The 21,026-nt window shown below is 39.8% G+C and overlaps 1 protein-coding gene across 5 annotated transcripts in view; it reads right to left on the bottom strand.

Moving 5' to 3' along the window:
* Positions 1-21,026, bottom strand: part of Scmh1 (Scm polycomb group protein homolog 1) — a 112,247-nt gene that overhangs the window by 24,450 nt on the left and 66,771 nt on the right. For all 5 annotated transcript variants that reach the window (XM_028784709.1, XM_028784711.1, XM_028784713.1 and 2 more), the window contains 2 exons: positions 7,376-7,605; positions 3,885-4,011 (listed from right to left, as the gene is read on the bottom strand). In XM_028784709.1, the coding sequence (XP_028640542.1) occupies positions 3,885-4,011; positions 7,376-7,605 (357 nt within the window). The remainder of the gene's footprint in view (positions 1-3,884; positions 4,012-7,375; positions 7,606-21,026) is intronic.

Raw genomic sequence — 21,026 nt, forward strand, 5'->3', positions numbered from 1 at the left:
CTCTGGTCCTTCTTTAAAGGAGTAACAAAATACTCACAGGAACAAATATGGAGACAAAGTGTGGAGCAGAGACTGGAGGAGGGACAGTCTGGAGACTGCCCCATCTGGGGATCCATCCCAGGTGCAATCATCAAATGCAAACACTGTTGTGGATGTCAGGAAGAACCTGTTATACCTGTCTCCTGAGAGGCTCTGCCAGAACCTCACATATACAGAGGCAGATGCTAGCAGCTAACCATTGAATGGATTATGGGGTCCCCAATGGAGGAGTTAGAGAGAAGAGTGAAGGAGTTGAAGGTGCTTGTGGCCCCATGGGGAGAGTGACAATACCAACCAGAGCTCCCAGGGTCTAAACAGCTAGCCTGGGAACACACATGGAGGGACCCATGGATCCAGCTGTATGTGTAGTGGCAGATGGCCTTGGCCTTGTCAAGCATCAGTGGGAGAGGAGGTCCTTGGTCCCATGAAGGCTGGATGCCCCAATGAGGAGGAATTCAAGGTTGGGGAAGTGGGAGTGGATGGATGGGAGGGGAAACATCCTCATAGAAATAGGAGGAGGGAGAATGGGATAAAGGGTTTCTGTGGGGGGGAGGGGAATGGGGAAAGGGAATATCATCTGAAATGTAGATAAAGTATCCAATAATAACAATAAAAAAACCCAAAAAAACAAAAACAACAAAAAAACAGGTAATGAAACTGGCTATCGCAGTTGAGCATTTGAGACTTTTTGGCAGCAATTTAATATTACTCATATTACTGGGATTCCTTATAACTGTCAAGGACAAGGGACTGTGGAAGGGGCCCACGGAACTTTAAAACAATAGCTTTATAAAATAAAAAAGAGGGAAGTATATCCCCATATACCACAAATTTATTTAAGTCATATTCTTCTTAATTTTTAAAAAAAATTTTGGATGCCAAGGAAGTTTCTGCTGAGTGTCTATGGCACTGTACAACTAGGCATGCTTATGCATAGGTGAAAGGGAAGGATCCACTTACTGGTATATGGCATGATCCCGATCAGGTATTTAATATGGGGAAAAGGGCACGTTTGTGTTTTTTCTGCAGGATGCTGAAGGAGCATGGTAGCTGCCAGACCGATGGGTGAGACATGCTGACACCGGGACAAAGAATGATGCTGATCTGTGAGCTTGCTGAGTGCTCTGACAATGGTGACTGGGAAGCTGTAATGGACATATGTTCCCAACCAACCTTTGCTTACTTATACCCCTGATGGGACAAGCTGCCTTGCCTTAAGTTTTTTAGACCTCGTGGAACAGAGAATCAAAAAGAGAAGTTATAATGACTCTTGTATTTTTCTTAAATGTGACCAGTTATTTGGACTCAATCATGGACTGGTCTAGAAATCAATCCAATATTGGAAATAATAGTCTACATTTGGAAGTCTGGTTCTGGACATTTTCAGAGACATATTTGGAAGTTAGCTACAGTTCTCTAGGATGTTATGTTTGCAAAAGATAAAGTTGGGACAGGATCTGGATTTCAAACAAGTGTTAGTACATGTGTTAAGGCTCTTTTAATTGTCAAGTTAAAAATACTTTTGTTTCTTCTACAGTATTTAATGTAAGTTGCATTGATTGTGCACTTTCTAACTGTGTTAGTGTGTTGAAATCCGGCATGTCAGTTACGGAGGTCTATCAACCAGCTTTTGTTTTATTGCCCTGAGTATCATAGAACCTTGGTCCTCTGAAAAAATCTTGCAAGTGCTGGAAGAAGTGAGTCAGGCTTTAAGCAGAAGCAAGAGGATAGTGGGCTTGATTATTGCTGGTATAACAGCTTCAATTACATTAACTGCTAGCATCATTGCTTCTTCAATTACTTTGACACAAGAAGTTAAGACAGCTACTTTTGTTAATCATTTACCAAAAAATGTTACTAATGTGTTGAATATACAAGAGGATTTAGATAGGCATTTGGAACAACGGATTGATGCTCATTATCCTATTCAAATTATTGGAAGGAGGTTCAGAGGGTTGGTTTTTTTTTTATTTTTTAATTGGATATTTTATTTACAGTTCAGATGTTATCCCCTTATCCCATCCCCTCTCCCCCCACCCAAGAACCCCTATCCCATCACCCTTCCTCCTGCTTCTCTGCGGATATGCCCCTACCTACCCCCCCCACTCCCACCTCCCCACCCTTGAATTCCCCCACACATGGCGTCCAGCCTTCATGGTACCAAGAATCTCCTCTTCCACCTATGCCTGACAGGGCCATCCTCCCTTACATATACAGATGGAGCCATGGATCCCTCCCTAAGTCCTCTCAGGCTGGTGGTTTAGACCCTGGGAGCTCTGGTTGGTTGGTATTGATGCTCTCCCCATGGAGCCGCAAACCTCTTCAGCTCCTACAGTTTTCACTCTAACTCCTCCATTGGGAACCCCTTGATCAGCTCAGTGGTTAGCTGTGAGCATCCACCTCTGAATATGTCAGGCTCTGGCAGACCTCTAAGGAGAAAGCTATATCAGGCTCCTGTCAGCATGCTCTTCCTGACATCCACATCAGCATCTACCTTTGGTGACTGCACATGGGATGGATACTCAGGTGGAATGGTCTCCAGTCGGCCCCTCGGAAGGAGGTTCAGAGTTTAAGAGTAAGGAGCCATCTTCAGTGTCATGCAAAATACCACTGGGTTCGTGTTAGTGCTAAAATTTACAGTGGTAGTTATTATACTTAGGAAAAAGTTTAAAGACACTTGCAGTGTATTTGGCATAATTCTAACACCTCTCTGGATGTTTTAACTTTGCATAGTGAGCTTATGAATTTTAAAGAATGCTGTTCTGCTGTGCATTGATGCAGCAGATACTGCTGACAAAATTACCCATGGCCTGAGGTAAGTATTTTATTTTGGTCAAGCTTCAAGAATGGCATATATAGATTGATCATGCTACCCCTTTTTGTTCTGGGAATACTTTTATTCCTGCCTATCGTGTTAAAGTTTGTCTTTAACAACATCAACATGTTGGCAGACAAAGTACATGGCTGGAAACTGAAAATGGACCCCCAGACAGAGTTATTAAATTAACAGGCTGGCAAGTCAAGGACGGGTAATATTCTGCACAGAGCCTTACCAACCTAAGACATAAATGCATTGTTTTTGATAATGCATATTCCACAATGGGTAAGGAAGGCATTCTTGGCAGAATGACCTAAGACAGGCTCAGTCTTGTTTATGAAATAAAAAAGAGGGAGAGGCAGAGAGCTTTTGGGGGTGCTTGGCAAGAATCTGACATGGGCCAAGGACAAGGAAATGAGCTGCTTGCTAGGAATCTGACGTTAGGCTAGAACAAAGAAGTAATTTCAGGCAGGAATCTAAATTTTAGGCTAGAACAAGGAAGTAGGCTTCAGACATGAAAATGACTTTGGGCTAGGACAGGGTAGGCTCAGACATTTTGGTCATCCTTAGAAACAGTGATCACAGGAGTGTTCATGGAACTTTGTTTATTGGCTTGCTTGTTCTTTGACTATTTTGTTTATTGTCTTGCTTGCTCCTTGACTATTTGTATCTATTGTATTGCTAGTTCTTCAACATAGAACTGACCTTAAGACTTGCATGTAATTAAAATGGTATAAAACCAAAAAGGAGGGAGATGGGATACGGGTTTTCTAAGGAGGGGAAATGGGGAAATGGCACCAGAAATGTAAATAAATAAAATATCCATTAAAAAAAGACAAAAAATAAAACATTAAAAAAAAAAAGAAAAAAAATCTAATAAAAACAACCCCTTGCAGGGAGAAAAATAAAAAATAAAACTTCTACCTAGATTTATAAGTGGACAGGGCTAGTTATTGGTAGAAGACTAGAGGAAATGTAGATACTATGCCCAGGGTCAACTGCACCTAGTTCCATCCTTGGGTCTTACCTGTGGGGGCCTGCATGGCTGAACTTGGGATGGTGGCAGCATCTTGGGGAACAGTGCTGGTGTCTGGTTCAGGGGTGCTGGTTGTTGGTGAGGTCGGTGGTGGGCTCAGCAAAGTCCGAGGTTTCCTCTGTTAAAATGTATGCAGAAAAGTTTGCTACCATAACAGGTGACATCTCTCCTCTATCCTTATCACCCATGAAAACAGCATATTTATGAATGGAACCAAACTTTATTTTCTACTTAGTAACTGGCCCCAAAGTTGCATGTCTTGAAAGTCCTTAATGAACATCTTCTGAATGTATGTATATAATTTTGATTTTCTGAAGACAAAGAGCTTAATGTACTTCCATGTTAGATTTAGTATCATAAGAACTCTAAATTCTTTGTAAATTGGGCAGATAAAAGCAGAAAGCATGCTATGGTTTAATGTTATTAGTTTGTTTTTTTCTCTAAATGGAAATGAACCTCTGATTCTACCAAATGCTTTCCTCTGCCTCCCCCGCTCTTTAGCTCATTACCTGCTATTCGTTCCCTTAATAATCCAACAGTCCCTAAAAACCCTACAAATTTATCTGCCTAACATCTTTAGAACTTTAAGCATTCTCTTCAATAGGAAATGATCTCTGTTGCTCTCTTACTTTCCCTCTTAACTCCATCCTTTGTCCACATTTGTCTGTGTACTATTACTATCTGCTTACCCACTGATGGCCTCAATTAACCTACAGCTCTTTGAGGATCTGAGTGCCAATCCTCACATGGCACTTGACATATAAGTATTAATAAATGTTTCTCATGAAGCACATAGTAGAGATTACCAATAAAGGGGGTAAGAGCTGAGAGAAACCTATTATCTTTTATGCTGGAACTCAGAATGCTTCCAGAAACAGTTTCCAAAAGCCTTTTGGAATACAAAGAAAACACAACCATTACCAAGATCCTGCAGTCCTCTTTCACAAAGTACTGGTGTAAGACATACTGCTAGAAACTCTATAAATGTGTTTGCCTTTTAGGGACATGTAATCTAGAAAGAGCTTCTGAGACCATACATCAAATGACTTCACATGGAAAGCCAGCATGCAAAACCCTCAATGGACATATGAGTCAGGTGGTGGCAGTGCATACTTTTAATCCTAGCATTTGGGAGACAGAGGAAGGTGGAGCTATTGAGTGTGAGGCCAGCCTAATCTATGGAGGTGTTCCAGGATGGCCAGAAACTTGGCTACACCAAGAAACCCTGCTTTGGAATGAAACCAAACCAACCAACCAACCAAACAACTAACCAAACAAACAAACAAGAAATGGATATGTGCTTGTATCATCAGATACTCTTGATGGTAGAATTCCAAGTAAATAGTCAGAAGCCAAGGGAAATAAATACTAGCTCAACTTCAATGAGCTGACGCTATGATTTCAAGTGTCCCTCAGAGAGCAGCCCAGTGAGTGGGGTACTTGGATATTGTAGAAGAGAAGCCTAAAGATGGAAGGTATCATTAGGATTTTAGATAGGTATAATTACACATATTTCACAGATTCATGTATTAACTTAGCTGCATTTTACAGGGGAGAAGGGGTCTCAGCACCCCACTGAAAGAAACTGTTCCAAAGTCACATACTTGGCCATAAATGGAAATGGGACCAAAGCCTAAATCTATCTGGTTTCTAAGACTTCCTTTTTGTTTAAAAAAGAAATGGTGCCATCTCATGGAAGACACATAATTTTATACTTTATGTAAAAGAATAAAAGTGGGGGGAATTAGGATCAGACATTAGAATAAAAAACACAGGATATTATGAGAATGTTTATTTTCAAGAGGATGAAAAGAAGATATGGGCTACTTTGTTTCAGACTTCTTAAGAGGCAAAGCAGAGGCAATCACAGTATCATAGGTCTTGGTTTTCAAAGGATACTAAAGCTCCTTTAATATAACAATATTTCTGTCTTTTTCTTCCTGAAATAGCCCTCTTACAGAGCCACCTATTTCTGAAGAAAACCCTCGGCAACCATAGGGCTTACTAATATTTTGAGATAGTTCTTTGTATTTGAAAACCAAAGACCTTCTGTGTGATTTTTCACTTACTGGATCTTATTTTGTCTTTGGAGTCTCTCAGATACATATATTCACTCTTTTGATTACCCTCAAGATATACCCACATGCCTCTCTGACCTTGGCATCCTTAAGGCCTTCAGCCTCTCCTCTACAACATGAAAAAGAGAAGAGTAATAAATTGTGTAATAGAGGTAGCAGCAGAGCAGTGGTAATGGTAATACTAAGAAGAGTGTAGTAGATAGTAAGGACCAAGGTTAGGTGTTAGCGGCAACAGATCAGAAATAGCATTGTACGTTATACAGAAAGATTAAATGGTGACATTGAGAATTCATATCCAATCAAAAAATAGACAACTAAGACTGGTAACATCATGACTAAAATTATCCATCCATCTACCCAACCATCTATCCATCCATCTATCCATCCATCTATCCATCATCCATCCATCTTCCATATACAGAACATCTCCCAAGAGACTGAAATATAAGGGATTGCAGGAGGGAAAGAGAACAGATTAGGTAACTGACCCTGAGGAGCTTTATATTCTATAAGGACAGAGGTTAGTCAGAGTTATTAACAAGCGTAACAAATAAGTTAGCCAAATAACTAACTCTGGGGAAATATGGAAACTGCAGGGTATTATTTCCATAGGGTGACTCAATCCAATTCAGGAGGGAGGATCTGAGAAATCTTTGATCACTGGGAGTCAAGTGGAGGTGAGATGCTAACAGGCCATAGAGAAGCTTTTCCAGATCATTGCTTTTGCTAGGGAAGATATCCATGAATAGGTGGAATGACTTAAGAGGTAGTACTTTCAGTAACAATGCTCAGTGAAGCTGGACTTGGTCTTTTCCCAAGTTAAAAGAAAATATATGTCTCTTAGGTATAGAAGGTGTGTATGCTGTAGCAATCTTGGAAATAGATCTAGGAACCTATCATATCACCGCAGCCTTAAATCATTTCACAAGTCTAAGTTTTAACTTTTTCCATAATAAAATAATGCTAATAGTATCTCTCAGAGTTTTGTGATGATCATGATACGGATATGATAGCATCTAACAAAGCTTGGCATTAAATAATTAAGTGAAGTTCTTTAAAAGAAATGGTAGGAATAACAAAAGAAATACATTTACAGAATTAATATACTCTGTTTACATGTTAGACATCTATTTTCTGAAGAGCAATGAGGGGCAGGACCGTTATCTATGGAAGACATTAGATAGATTCAAAAACCAAAATTTGTTTCCTACTCGAACATTAGCAAACTCCAGATAGGTGCTCAGTAGGAATGATAATATAGGATTTCCTCTTAAAACCCATCCACTAGGTGGACAAGATGGCCAGATGTGCTCTTTTTTTGAGATGAAACATATGAATGATTGCCTCTTTGCTCTCCTGTACCCACGTACAGGCTTCTCCTGGGAAGCCCACGTTTTTACCTACCTTACTGCCAGGCTTGGGACCTCTCTTCTTTGGAAATTTCAAAGGTTCAGCTGACTTGGATGGGGTAGAGGTGGGATGGGGAATAAGGATCTTGGGTGTTCGGCCCCGCTTCTTTCCTGGTTTGCGCCCCCTCTGCCCTGGCTGATGCTCCAAGACAGTTTTGGTGCTGTGGATGCTGGGCTTCTCAGTGCTCACATCAGACAAAGGGGAAGGATTCTTTGGAATCACAACTGTAAGAAAAAGATTCATTCCATCACCCCTCCACCTGCATTTCCATCTGACTTAGGGTTTCCATTACTATGAAACACCATGACCAGAAACCAAATAGGGGAGGAAGTGTATTGGGATTATACTACTTCCACATTGTGGTCCATCACTGAAAGAAGTCAGGACAGGAACTCAAAACAGGGTAGGAAGCTGAAGGCAGGACCTGATGCAGAGGCTTTGGAGGAGTACTCCTTGATTTGCTCTGCATACCTCGCTCAGCCTACCTTCTTATAGAACCCAGGACCATCAGCTTAGGGATGATGCCATCCAAAATGGGCTGGGTCCTCCCCCATCAATCACCAATTAAGAAAATGTCTTATAGCTGGATCTTATGGACACATTTTCTCAACTGAGGTTCCCTCCTTTCAGCTAACTCTAGTTGTGTAAATTTGACATAAGATCAGCCAGCACACCACCCAGACAGAAGGAAAAGTAACTTGGATTTCTGTCCCAGAGGCTCAGAACTGGGACAGAACTCAGGTGTCTACACCCTTCTTCTGATGAGAATATAGATCCAATGTAGAATATAGAGAAAGTGATGTCTCTCCCAGGTTACTCAGTGAGCCAAGAACTTTTGTTTTCAACTGAGCCCGGCCAGCCAAGGCTGCATCACCATGGTTGAGGTTTTAGCATGGTAACTAAAGTGACAAGAGTGAAAAATGGAAATCATTCTCTTTAGCTTAAAATGTTTGCTCTTTATTAACTGTAAGATTATTTATTATGATTTCTAAGAAGTATAGCTTTAGCCTCTGCTCTGTACTCAAGTTAGGCCTGATTGCATACTGCGTCATTTACTTTTATACCCCAGTTACCATATATATTGAGCTTTTTATTGTTCTTGGTTACACATGTAACCAATACTTAGTTGTCAAAGCTTAATACACGGCCACATTTTCACTGCAGGTTACCCCTAAGTGAGCACTTCTAACGTATTCTGTGGACATCTGTGTTACAGGACTCCTTAGTTTTATGGCAATCATTCACCTTCTCCTTAAACTGAGAATATTTAGAGATAAGGAATACTTAATTCATCACACAGATAGAGCACTTGCTATCAGTTATATACTGTTTCAAGTCCTAGGGATAGATAGAACAGTGAACAGAACAGACAGTTTCTACTCAGGGGAACATGCTAGTGTGTCTTTAGTTAGAATAGCTGGACATGAGGTAGCAATGTGGAGAATAGGTTAGAGAAAGAGTAGCACTAAGACTGAGTAGATCAAGTTGGGTAGATAGCTCAGCCACTAAACTGCTTACTATGCAAGCACAAAGACTTGAGTCTGAACCCAGAGTCCATCTAAGAAAGCTGGGTGTGGTGGTATGTGCTTGTAGTCCTAACTCTGGAAAGGCAGAGATAGGAAGACACCTGAGGCTTATTGGTCAGGCAGCCAAATCTACCTGAGCCAATGAGACCCCAAAAAAAGAAAAACTAGGTTGGGGGGTCTGCTAAAGGGATGGTACAGTCAGTAAAGTGCTTGCTGTACAAGCGTGCTCATCTGAATTCTGATCTCCAGCATTCACATACACCAACATAAACACAACACACAAAGGCATACAAAGCACTTGAAATTACTATATGAACCTAGACACGGTCCTTTTGTATTATTTTTAATAACTGAAAAGTTGAAACTATCCAAACATGCACTGTTAGTAAAATGGGTTTAGGCTGGGCACTGGCAGAACATGTGTCCGTGGCATCGTGAGTCCCTGGGTTTGTCCTACAGCACACACAGACATTTAAAGGGGAGGGGCAGAGTTTTAAATGCTGTTTAAGCTAAGGACGGTGGCTCACATCTACATCACAAGCACTTTCTGCATGCCGATGCAATGTCTCCCATTCTTGCCGAAAGCTAGAGTCACTCTGTCACCATGCTTTCTTTGCTATGATGGAGCACCATCGTCAAACTGTGAGGCAGAGAAAGCCTCCCTTCCTTGCCTCACTTTTGTTAGGTATTTGGTCACAACAATGGGAAAAGTAACACAACATAAATATCCACAAAACAGCCCAGCACATATAGTACTACTAAGGTTGACAATATCAGACCTCCCTATCTACAGCAATATTGTGAGAAAGTTCTCTTTCTTGCACAGAAAAAAACCTTAATGGAATAACTAAATAAGCCAAATGGCCTCACTTTAAATTGATTATTATGGGTCTTAAAATAGTGATAGGACTATGAACCTAAGTTGAGTAAAGAGATAATGAGTCACATGGCAAGCAGGATTCTTAGTTGGGACTTAGTACATGTCCACAGAACTGAAGTGAAGCCAGATAACAAGAGAAGAATAGCCGGGCGGGCAGTGGTGGCACAGGCCTTTAATCCCAGCACTTGGGAGGCAGAGGCAGGCGGATTTCTGAGTTCGAGGCCAGCCTAGTCTACAGAGTGAGTTCCAGGATGGCCAGAGCTATACAGCTACACAGAGGAAACTCTGTCTCGAAAAACCAAAACAAAAAAAACCCAACAACAACAACAAAAAAACAAGAGAAGAACAGTCCTCTATCCCAGCTCTTGTCAGCAATTCTAATAGTTTTCTTCCTCCTTTTCCCTGAAGCATAAGCATAGAGTACACAACTATGGACTGGGGAGGAAATAGCCTTCACTGGACTGAAAGATCTAGAGAGAGGAAACCAAACAATTATATTGGACAGTTCTTAAAAATCAGGTTATGCGCGTCTTTTGTGAGCAATACTGAGATGGGGTTTCAGGCTAATTTAGTAGTTTCATAATAACTACATCCAAAGAAGCTATCCTGGGGGAAGATCTGGAAGTTCTTCCCATTAAAAAGCCCAAACCTGCCTTGCACATTCTAACTTAATTATCTTGATTGACAAAAAAGATGGTATCAAGGGAACAGGGACCTAATTCTAGTTCTGTCCCTTATGTCAATGACCTTGAATTTGTCATTTAAACATAATCTTTTCTCATTTTTCTAGATGTAGATGATTAACCACTTTAATGATTGTCTTGTATCAGAGAAGGATGAAGGACATAAGTATACTCCAACACATTTCGGTGCTACTAATGTGGAAAGAATTAAACCTGCAATCTACAGTACTTCAGTTCTTATACACCCAGGCTTTCACTTGGCCTCAAAGAAACTCTTGTGGAGACTGGCAGTGCCTCCTCTAACAATTGAGGAGAGCAAGCTTCATCAGAGTTACAGTGGTAGATCTGGACATGATTCTAGTCTTTAGTTCTTTGCTACGTTGCCTAGAACAAAGAAATCTTTCTCTGAACCAAAGGGAGAGAGAGAGTCAGTGAGCACCAGCAGTCATGTCTCTGCTTGACGGCTGAGCAGACTCCTGCCAACAGCTAGGCTGCTCTCTCTCACCATCACAGCTTCCTCATGATGGAAGCTCACCCTGAGAGCAGCAGCTTGTGTGCTAATTAACTTGACCATATAAACTTCTGAGAATGTGATAAGTGGTATTAAAGCTGTCGAGGATCTATATTAGAACAATACAATATAAAACAACCCAATGTGACTCTAGAAGAGTAGTCTCAAGAAGACTGGTAAGATTGTGAATAACAATTCTGTGGGTGTGGAGGTACAGGGTGGGCTGGACACCTTGATCAGGAAGTAATGAGATTACTGGAGGAAGGATGGAGCCATGCTCCAAGAACACCTAAGGAAGGACATTCGAAGAGGCTTTCACTTACCAAATGGTGGACAGTCTTAACAGCTCAACAGGTAAAAGTTGCAAACTATAACTAGTTAAATAGAGTAAGAATCCATCAGTTCACACTGATGTAACTAAATAACTAACTAAGGGGGAAGAGAAGCTCTTTTTGATTGCATAATTCAGGTTAATGAAATGACTAAGGTGACAGCATACTATCCTAACTCCATTTCCTGCCTGCCTGGTCACCTGTCAGCCTTCTACCCCTAACAGACACATTTGCCTTGGCCATGCTCCTGGGACTGTCCATGATCTTGACCATAGCCCAAATGAACTGCGTAGGAACTAGGAAGTAACCACTGACCTTAACAACGACAACAACAGCAACAACAACAAACTCAGATGTTACTAGCCACCCCCCAAGTCTGTCCCCTAACCCCCTTCAAACACTGATGTGAAAAGCTGGACCTCTAAGCTTGGGCAGCACAAGACTTTTCAGAGTATGAACCTGTTCTTAGTCTGACCTTTTTTTTTTTTTTTTTGGTTTTTCGAGACAGGGTTTCTCTGTGTAGCCCTGGCTGTCCTGGAACTCACTCTGTAGACCAGGTTGGCCTCGAACTCAGAAATCCGCCTGTCTCTGCCTCCCAAGTGCTGGGATTAAAGGCATGTACCACCACTTCCCTGGTCTGGCCATTAATAAAAGAACTAAAAACTTTTCATTGGCTTAGCATAGTTATCAATAACTTAACTTTCTTGTGGGGCTCATTTCAGTTAATTAATATAAATAAAATTAGAAAATTTGAAGATTAATTTAGGAAATAATTAAATAATTGATTCAATCAAGACTACCAATACATGCTGATACTGCAGGGTGAACATTTGATTAAAAATGAGATATTTGGAGAAGGACAAATATTGAGTGTTCGCTTTTGCATGTGGGCATTTAGATTTAAACTTAGGTTTAAAGTATCATAATGTATACACATAAAAAACTGTCATAATGGAACTCAATATTCTGTTATGCTAACTAAAAAAATTAAGAAAAAATAATGAAAAAAGAAAAGCAGGACACTCATTATCTCTAAGTATTTTCCCACAAGATAATTAATTACAAGGGAAAAAACTCTGTGGTAAAGAAACCTGGTAGGCATAGCCTGAATTGAATAATTAAATTACTATATGCAGTGATGAAATGGAGGTATCAAGAAAACTATTCATTATATACTGAGACTGATGCAACATGGTGCAACACGGACTGCAACACTAATTTGGGGGAATCTTGCTTAAAGATGTAGGGAAATTCTTTGTATTCTGCAAACTTTCTGTTATGCTGGAATTAAGAGATCTTTAGTTTGAAGATGCACTAGTATTGAGACTATGAATAGAAACAAATGATCACGAGAGGTAGGGGAAGTCAAATGTGGCCTGCTCAGTTAGTCAGAAAACTTCAAGATGAAAAGGGAAGAAAGAGAAGGACAAGCATTCACACCACCAAAATTACAGGACTCTGTCACTGCCTCTCAACAAGAACCCTAACCTCTTTAATTCTTCAATTAATAAATTCTGGAGGCTGATTAAATTAAAAACAAGATCCAAACTCTTGTTTGCATGAAATATCCCTTACTGACGAAGACATGCACATGTTGAAAGTGAAAGGATGTACTATGTAAATCAGCTTGAAATGAACAAAAGTATTAACATATCTCATGATAGTTGCTGAATTTATTTTATTTAAGTATTATTGTGTAACAGTTTCCTAAGAGATGAAAACATTCTACCCTGCAAGGAAGCTTTTTAAGCAGAAGCTAAACAACCCAAAATAGCTTCAGGAAGTCTCTGAATCTATGGGACTCACTAGGCTCCTGCCTCCTAGAATAAACAACAGACTGCTGAGAGTCCCTCCCAGAGAAGAAGCTCAGACAAACCAAACTGCAAAGACAACTCTGAGAGCAGAGCAGCTGCCTAGAACAGGTTGCCTAGACCTACTGAGTCCTTTGGAAAGGACACTCTAAACTGTTACACTGCCTGCAGGCTGTGCAGTGTCTCCAAGTTTGAGCTGTCACTCATGCTAGGGGTAAGGGGGCTTTGGTGATGCTGCTGTCTTTGAATCATTTCTGCTCCTGTTAATAACCCCTCACCCATATTCCTATAAACAATTCCAATAAAGCTTATTAGTTCACCAACTTGTACTTTGGTGATATATGTACTGTAGTCTGTTGTGGGTTCCTATCTGGAGTGAGTAGACCTGTGTGTTTTATCTCCCCAGGAAAAGTTTAATTACACACAAATATCAAATATCTCCTCAAATGATACTTTTTTAGTGAAACTTTCCATGATTATCTTATATAAAACAAACCTCCATGTTCCCATTTCCCTAATCCCTAGCAACAATTATTTCCTATTCTCCTTTCTCCTTTTTTTTCCCCCAGAAAAAATTGTTAGTATCTCTTCTTTCTTCTTAACTCAGGGCTTCACACATATTACACAAACACTGTGCACTAAACTGTGTCTTCAGCTTTTTGCTTATTTATTTATATTCTGAGAAATGTAACTTACTAAGGACAATACTGTTACCTATACTCCCTAAACTTGATCTTTACCTACTCTAGAGTTAACTGCATAGCTATAATATATACTCCAGTATTTGAGTAAAGGACTTTGCTGTATGTTGATTGCTTTTTCAGTGCTATTTTTAATGTCCTTAGTAGACTATTAACTCATAACAGAAGTTAATCAACATTACATGCAGTTGTCAAAGCATTTGGCACAGCTTATACACATTTCCTTCCCTAAGGAATACTTTTGAGTTTCACAGTCACAACTCCAAATAAAGTCTATTTTTTAACAATAGCATACACATAAGAATAGCAAAAAAATCAACTTATTTGCTTCTGGTTTGCAATAATTATAGTTAGGAACATTGTCTGTATGCTATATAATGTTGACTTATTAAGACCCACATGATAAAAGCAGTCAAAATTCCACTTGGATACTGTTTTCTGGTTGGTTTTAATAGAAAGATTTTTGGCTAAACATTAAAGATACATTTTAAAAGTAAGGATATTTGGCCAGTATGCAGCCAAGGTTCTTAAAAATATTCTATTTCTTTGACCATCTTATATTTTTGTGACCCTAACTTAAGGCTCTAATATTCAGCATACAAAAAGATGATTAAATATGTTTAACATACCATTACTTAAAAAGAAACAATGGTGCATAAAAGTGAAGGATGATAAGAAATTAAGCATGTCTATATATAATAAGAAATGACTTTAGGATTCTTCTGCTTTCTGTATTTTTTCTAAATAATCCTTAGTAGGCAGCCATAGGTGTCCTAAAGAAGAAGTTATTGCTAATTTTATTTTCTCTACAGCAATAACAGAACATATGGAATTAGTAGGAACAGATAAATAAAATGCAACACAAATTGGTGTGTGTGTGTGTGTGTGTGTGTGTGTGTGTGTGTGTAACAGGAACAACTAAAGTGTGGAGAAGTTTCCTGGCCTACAACTGTCTCTCATCACTCTGGGCATAGTGATATAGAAGATATAGTCTCCATTAGCTTTGCTCAGTTTGGCTGTGTTACCTGTATTACTGGCTGGGCTTATGCCTAGGCTGAAACTCTATTACTCCTAACTTTAGTTTTCTTAATAAAGCCTAGATGACCCCTGCTTCCATCCAGCTAACCCTTCAGCACTACCTGCATATTTCTTTTTATATTACCAACTTTCATCTCTGTGGCCTAGGGAAAGTTTCTTTACAACTACAAAGACACCATGTTTCCCTAGAGATTTCTAAGTGGGGAAGTAGAAAGATAACTAAAATCATTCATGAGGGGGTCATAAGTCAACTTCAAAAGCCTCAAGCTACCAAAACTCAAAAGATACAGCAGACTTAGTTGACCGAAGTTAAAAGTTAAAACAAACAACCCAGAAAGATATCCGGTGGTCTGTTAGCCTATTTGGCCACGTCTACCCAGGCTACTCTGCGAGGTAACATGACAGAACACTGGGATGAAGCATCTGTTGGTCAGCCATAGTTCTATAAACATATTCCAGCTTTTCTGAGCCTAAGAATCATTGTTTTTAATGTGGTGCTAAGGGACCCCACCTTAGGTTCTTTTATATGCTGAGCAAGTGCTCTACCATGGAGCTCTACCGCTAACCTCAAGACAATGAATTTTAATTGCCACAAACACTTACCTTCTCACTGTATTTTCCTCAGAACATCTCACTTGTCATTGCTTTAAGAGTTTGGTAAATTCTTGTCTTCTTGATATATACAAATGTTTACATTTTTTCTCTGGTTACTGATTATTAAGACCCAAAACGTAAGGCTCTAATATTCGGCATAGAAAAAGATGCCTAAATGTGTTTAACGTACCATTGCTTAAAAAAAAAAAAAAAACAATGGAGCCCTCATTTGTAACTGTAATGTCTTCTCCCAAACCATTTAGGGAACTGAGGAAAAATTCTTAAGACTAATTTAATTTTTTTTTTGTGGTGGGGATGTCTAAGAAGCTCTAAGACCAAGTATCTTTGAGTCCTTTGTCTGGGTGGGACAGCTGTGTCACCGCCCTAGAGCTCAGGAAACATCTCCAGAGAGAGGATGGAAAGAAAGTGGAAGTCAGAGGGTAAGGAAGGGCTACGAAATTCTGACCCTTGGCTTTGACATGGCTGTTGCACACATGAACTTATAGCTGTTGTGGTTACCTATACACACAAGATCTACGCAAAACCAACCCAGGTAATAATTCCAGCATGAAACTGGAAGAGGGTATCCCACTCCTGAACAGCTAACTGCTACTAGGGAAAGAAGAATCTTTTTCTCCCCAAAGAGTTTGGCTATTACTGGATTCCCTATGCTGCCGTGGGTGACCCATGCCCATGCATGTATATGCAGTACTGTTGGACTCAGTGGGTTAAACAAACAAACAAACAAACAAACATAAAAGGACATGAATTTGGGAGGGAGATATGATTGGGGGTCCTTGGAAGAGTTAGAAGGGGGAAGTAAGGGGAAGATGGGATCAAGATACACTATACAAATGTATGAAATATTTAATGAAATAAAAATGTGAAAAGCAAGGAGGTCTTATAAATCAGTATGTGCTCATGCTGGTTCATGATACAATAAAAGCTTGTTAATCAAACCTCCATGAGTTCTATGTATTTCCATGAAAATAGCAGTTTTGATCAACTCTGTGAACTGCTTAAGTCACATCTCACTGTTTCTAGGGATTTGAAAGATACTAATACATATACCCAAACCTACTATCATTCTCAAGTATCTGGGCATCAACAAGGACACCGAAAGGCAGCTTAAGGTACTTAGAAGAGAGGCATGGAGCAAGATACTTTGGTCATCTGAGGAGATATATTAGAATCAGTGAGAAAACCCAAGTTCTCTGCTTCATTATAGAGTGAGCACTACATCTCATTTTCCATATTTCTACTTGTCTGTGCCAACAAGAATGCAATCAAGAGAGGACTATTTATGGAACAGTGGCTCACTGCACAAATCTCACATCACAAAAATAATACATGGTTTTCCTGATCAAATTTGTAACTTCATGGCTGAATGTGCAATTCCTTTTTTTATTGGGATGCCTGGGCATTTTAATTTAGGTATAAGTATCATATAGTAGGCCATTTATTATAGTGTTTTTAACCTACAGACCTATCTTCTCATTTCAAATTTCAATCTACCTTTAGAGCAGACACTCTCCATAACCTCTACTGAGCTCCACTGCTAACAGGAGATGCTCTACACATGGTAAGGAGATGCATGAACAGAGGTCAAGGTTTCTAGGTGTGAAGACATCACAAGACCAAAGATGGAATAATGACATCCGGTGTGTTTTGTGTGAACTGAATGAGAAGCTAGTATATCAGTTCAGGGAAATGGTAGAGACAACTAGTTTATTAGCTATGATGTCCCCATGTGTTGGGACTATAAAAAATGAGAGGTAAAAAAGGAGAGAAGCAGTTGTTCTCATCCAGGGTATCAGTGAATTTACTCATTAACCAAAATTCACATACTTTTTTTTTCCTTTTTGGCATATCTACTGAATGTTTCCTTAGACCCAGAAGAGCATCCTAGCTATCAGAAGTTTCCTGAAGAGACAATATCTTGTAGCTTATTAGAAATGGAAGTTGAGCAGAAGCAGGAGGTAGCCCAGGTATAGAGGTGTATATATATTTATAAACACAGAGGTGGTGTGTGCCATTCTTAACATTGGCCATCAAGTTTCCAAAATTAGAGAAAGAACACTAGTTAATAAAATGGCTTTTAATCTGCTCATACAACTTTAGTAAATATTAGTATTGCCATTTTAATCAAGTGAACAATGTCAGAATAATGACATCACATGAGCATCAACTGAAATGGACTCAAATAGTATCTATCTCATCAACAAAATCACTCAATAGACATGGTTATTCATGTGACATGTGCTGAGATATAAAAATATAATTAATAAATTAGCTCCATTTAACACAGATTCAGGTTAAAAAGAAAATAAATTTCTTGAGATGGAAGAGAGAACTTTAGATCTTCATTAATGCCTATACTAAAAACTTATATTGATTTCAGTTTATAGGGATAGGCTCCTAAATAAATATAAAACAACCATTAAAATAGGTGTGAAAATAATCATTACTTCTACCTTATATCTTAGCATCCTTAACAAAGAGAGAGATGGCTCCAGTCTTAGCTCTTTTTCCCTGAAATGCTTCTCCTCTGTCACATGGAATACTAGGACTTCAGTGGCTTGCTAGTTGACACCTCTTGCAACTCTGAACACCATTTTGTGCTGCCAGGATGGTTCTCCTGAAAATGAACCTGACCTGTAACTTTGCCACTTACAACCATTCAACAGTCCTCACAGCTTATAAGGTAAAGACCCAGGAGTCAAATGTCCACTATGGGCAGCTTTGCATTTCATGTGCCTTCCTCTTTAATCTCCTTTCTATTCCTCCTGTTAATATCTAGATACTCAATCTTTTTTTCTGTCTTTTCTCCTCCTCCTCCTCCTCCCCCCTCTTCCTTCTCCTCTTCTTCTTCTTCCTCTTCCTCTTCCTCCTCTTCCTCTTCTTCCTCCTCTTCCCCCCTCTTCCTTCTTTTTTTTAAAAATCGTTTTAAACCCTGCGAGCCAGGTAGAATGGTGTACATCTGTATCCCTTGCCCACAGGAAGCAACAAAATGGTTGCAAGTTCTCAGGACATCCCAGTCTACACAGTTGGTTCCAGGCCAGCTGGGGCTACAGAGTGAGCCCCTGTCTTACAAAGCTACCACAGGAGCTGGAGAGCTATCTCAGTGGTTAAGAGCACTGGTTGCTTTTCTACAGGACCCAGGTTCACATCCCAGCACCTACACAGAGGCTCACTACTATCTGTAACACCAGTTCCTGATATCTGATACTGTCTTCTGGTCCTTTCTGGCACTAGGCATGCAAATGGTGTTCAGACATACATGTACACAAAATACTCAAACACTTAGAAAATAAAATAAAAAACCACCAGCAACAACAAAATTCTGTGCCTCTCTCTGCTCATCTGTTTCCACTCTCTACTTTTCTATTCTTTAGATCTTAACTTAGTTGTTCCTTAATTTGCAACTTTCCACATCTTCAATCTCCAGTCCTCTTACCTAGGTTAAAGGTTCTTTGGCACATGTGGTCCTCTAAAGTTACAACTGGTCTCCCTACTCTCAAAACTGTGACCTCTAAAGGCAGGGTCCCCTTAATCCAGTTAATAATAACACTCAGGCATGACTTGAAGTTCACCTTAGCTGTGCTGATCTTATTTCTATTCTTTCCTATCAGTAGTCTAGGGTTATATTTTAACCAACTCCATTTGTGTCTAAGAATCTGGAAGTGAGTGTGGTATTGTCTGATGGTTTGACTAAAAATGGCCCCTTATAGGCTCACAGATTTGAATGCTTACTCATTAGGGAGTGGTGCTATTTGAAAGTACTAGAAGGCTGAGAGATATGATCTTGTTGAAGTAGGTGTTGCCTTGCTGGAGGAAGTATGTCACTGGGAATGGGCTTTGAAGTATGAAAAAGAAGTCTGGCTAGCTGTGTATGTCATGCTCCAGGTGGTATCTCTACCAGACACTGGGCTGGAGCAGACAGTCCCAATTAACAGAATATTGTGTGGTATAATCCAGGATAACAAGTTACTGTTTTTAAAAGGAAAATGAGTATGATGTAGGATATATTTGTTTTCTTTCTCTTAGAAAAGTACTTAGGAAGCCAAGCTATATTGAAACTGGCATCAAGTCAAAGCAAGGGGAAGTTAAATGACTCATGATGACTGATGGCATGATCAGCATCACAGTATGCCATGTGGGATGAATTCTATTACTTTTTATATTAAAAAATAAAGCATGCACTATTTTAGTTTTGTTTCACTTGAAAATGATAAGCTAGCTGGGCAGTGGTGGCACACACCTTTAATCCCAGCACTTGGGAGGCAGAGGCAGGCGGATTTCTAAGTTCGAGGCCAGCCTGGTCTACAGAGTGAGTTCCAGGATAGCCAGGACTACACAGAGAAACCCTGTCTCAGGGGAAAAAAAAAAGTTAAGCTAAAAAAAAAAAGCTGTTGCCTCATATAACCAAGAATCCTGAATTAGTTGCCTACTTGGTAGCTGGTGCCATGAGTTGAGGAGCTAACAGGCATATTCCCGGCTTACTGAAGGAGAGGAGAGGCTGTGAATAGCACGTAGGGTTCTTTCTACATAGATAGAGATGAGTAGTAGCAGAGGTGACGGTCTAGAATCAAGTAGGAGACAGAGTCCTAAGTCATCTGCTACCTGTTCCCAAGATCATTAACACATGGGACTCTTAGAGACTAAGGCTCTTCAAAGCTCTAGTTAAGCCTCTCTCATTCAGAATTATATGCTTAAAGACAAAAGAGGTGTGTGGTCTCACTGAGCCTAGAACCTACTTTAGAGTTCTGTTAGTATAAATCCTGTCTCTTTCCTATTTCCTACCAGGACCTGGAAGCTCAAATCTAGGATCTGAAATGAAGCTCTGAACAGTGCTGGCCTGTGGGGAAGAATTCAGAGGATGGGGTGATGTGTGGGGATGATGTATAAGGGCAGTGTGGCTCAGTGTACTGGTCTGATAGCTGTCTCTCCCTGTAGCCTCATATATAACATACAAAGTCACTTTAAGCTTCAGTTCTCTCATCAGTAAAATGTATCTGAAAATAATTATGCCTATCTCAGAGTTAAATGGAAAATAAAATGAAACAATATGTGTGAAAGAACATTAGATAAATATAACTTTTCCTTACCACAAGAAACATTCCTATTTTACTTTGAATTTTTAAACATTGCATTCTATTGACCAGAAAGATGGAGGAGACATTATAATCAGAAAGGAGAACAAACAGACTAGTAGACAGAAAACAGCTTGTTCTGTGAAATGGATTGCATAATCACATTCCTTTCATACTGTGTCAGTTGCTTCCTAGTCAGAGCAGGATGCTCAATAAATCTCTCACTTTGGGACCTACTGAGGCAGGAGGGAGGGGACAGAAGCATTACTGGAGGAAGAGGAATGGTAAATGATGGAAACGTGGTGGAAGAAGGTCTCTGCTCTCTGAACAATGGCCACCTGTCATTGAGATAAAGTCTATGGCTTTCTGAAAGACACATGAGAGCAGCCAACTGCCAACCTACTCCTCTGGAAGCATCAGCCACACAGTGAGTCATGCTTTGTATCAGCAAGGATGCAGTCAGAAAGGGATGTGTA

Source organism: Grammomys surdaster, unplaced genomic scaffold, assembly GCF_004785775.1.
Source record: "Grammomys surdaster isolate TR1022 unplaced genomic scaffold, NIH_TR_1.0 100, whole genome shotgun sequence".
Taxonomy (NCBI): Eukaryota; Metazoa; Chordata; class Mammalia; order Rodentia; family Muridae; genus Grammomys; species Grammomys surdaster.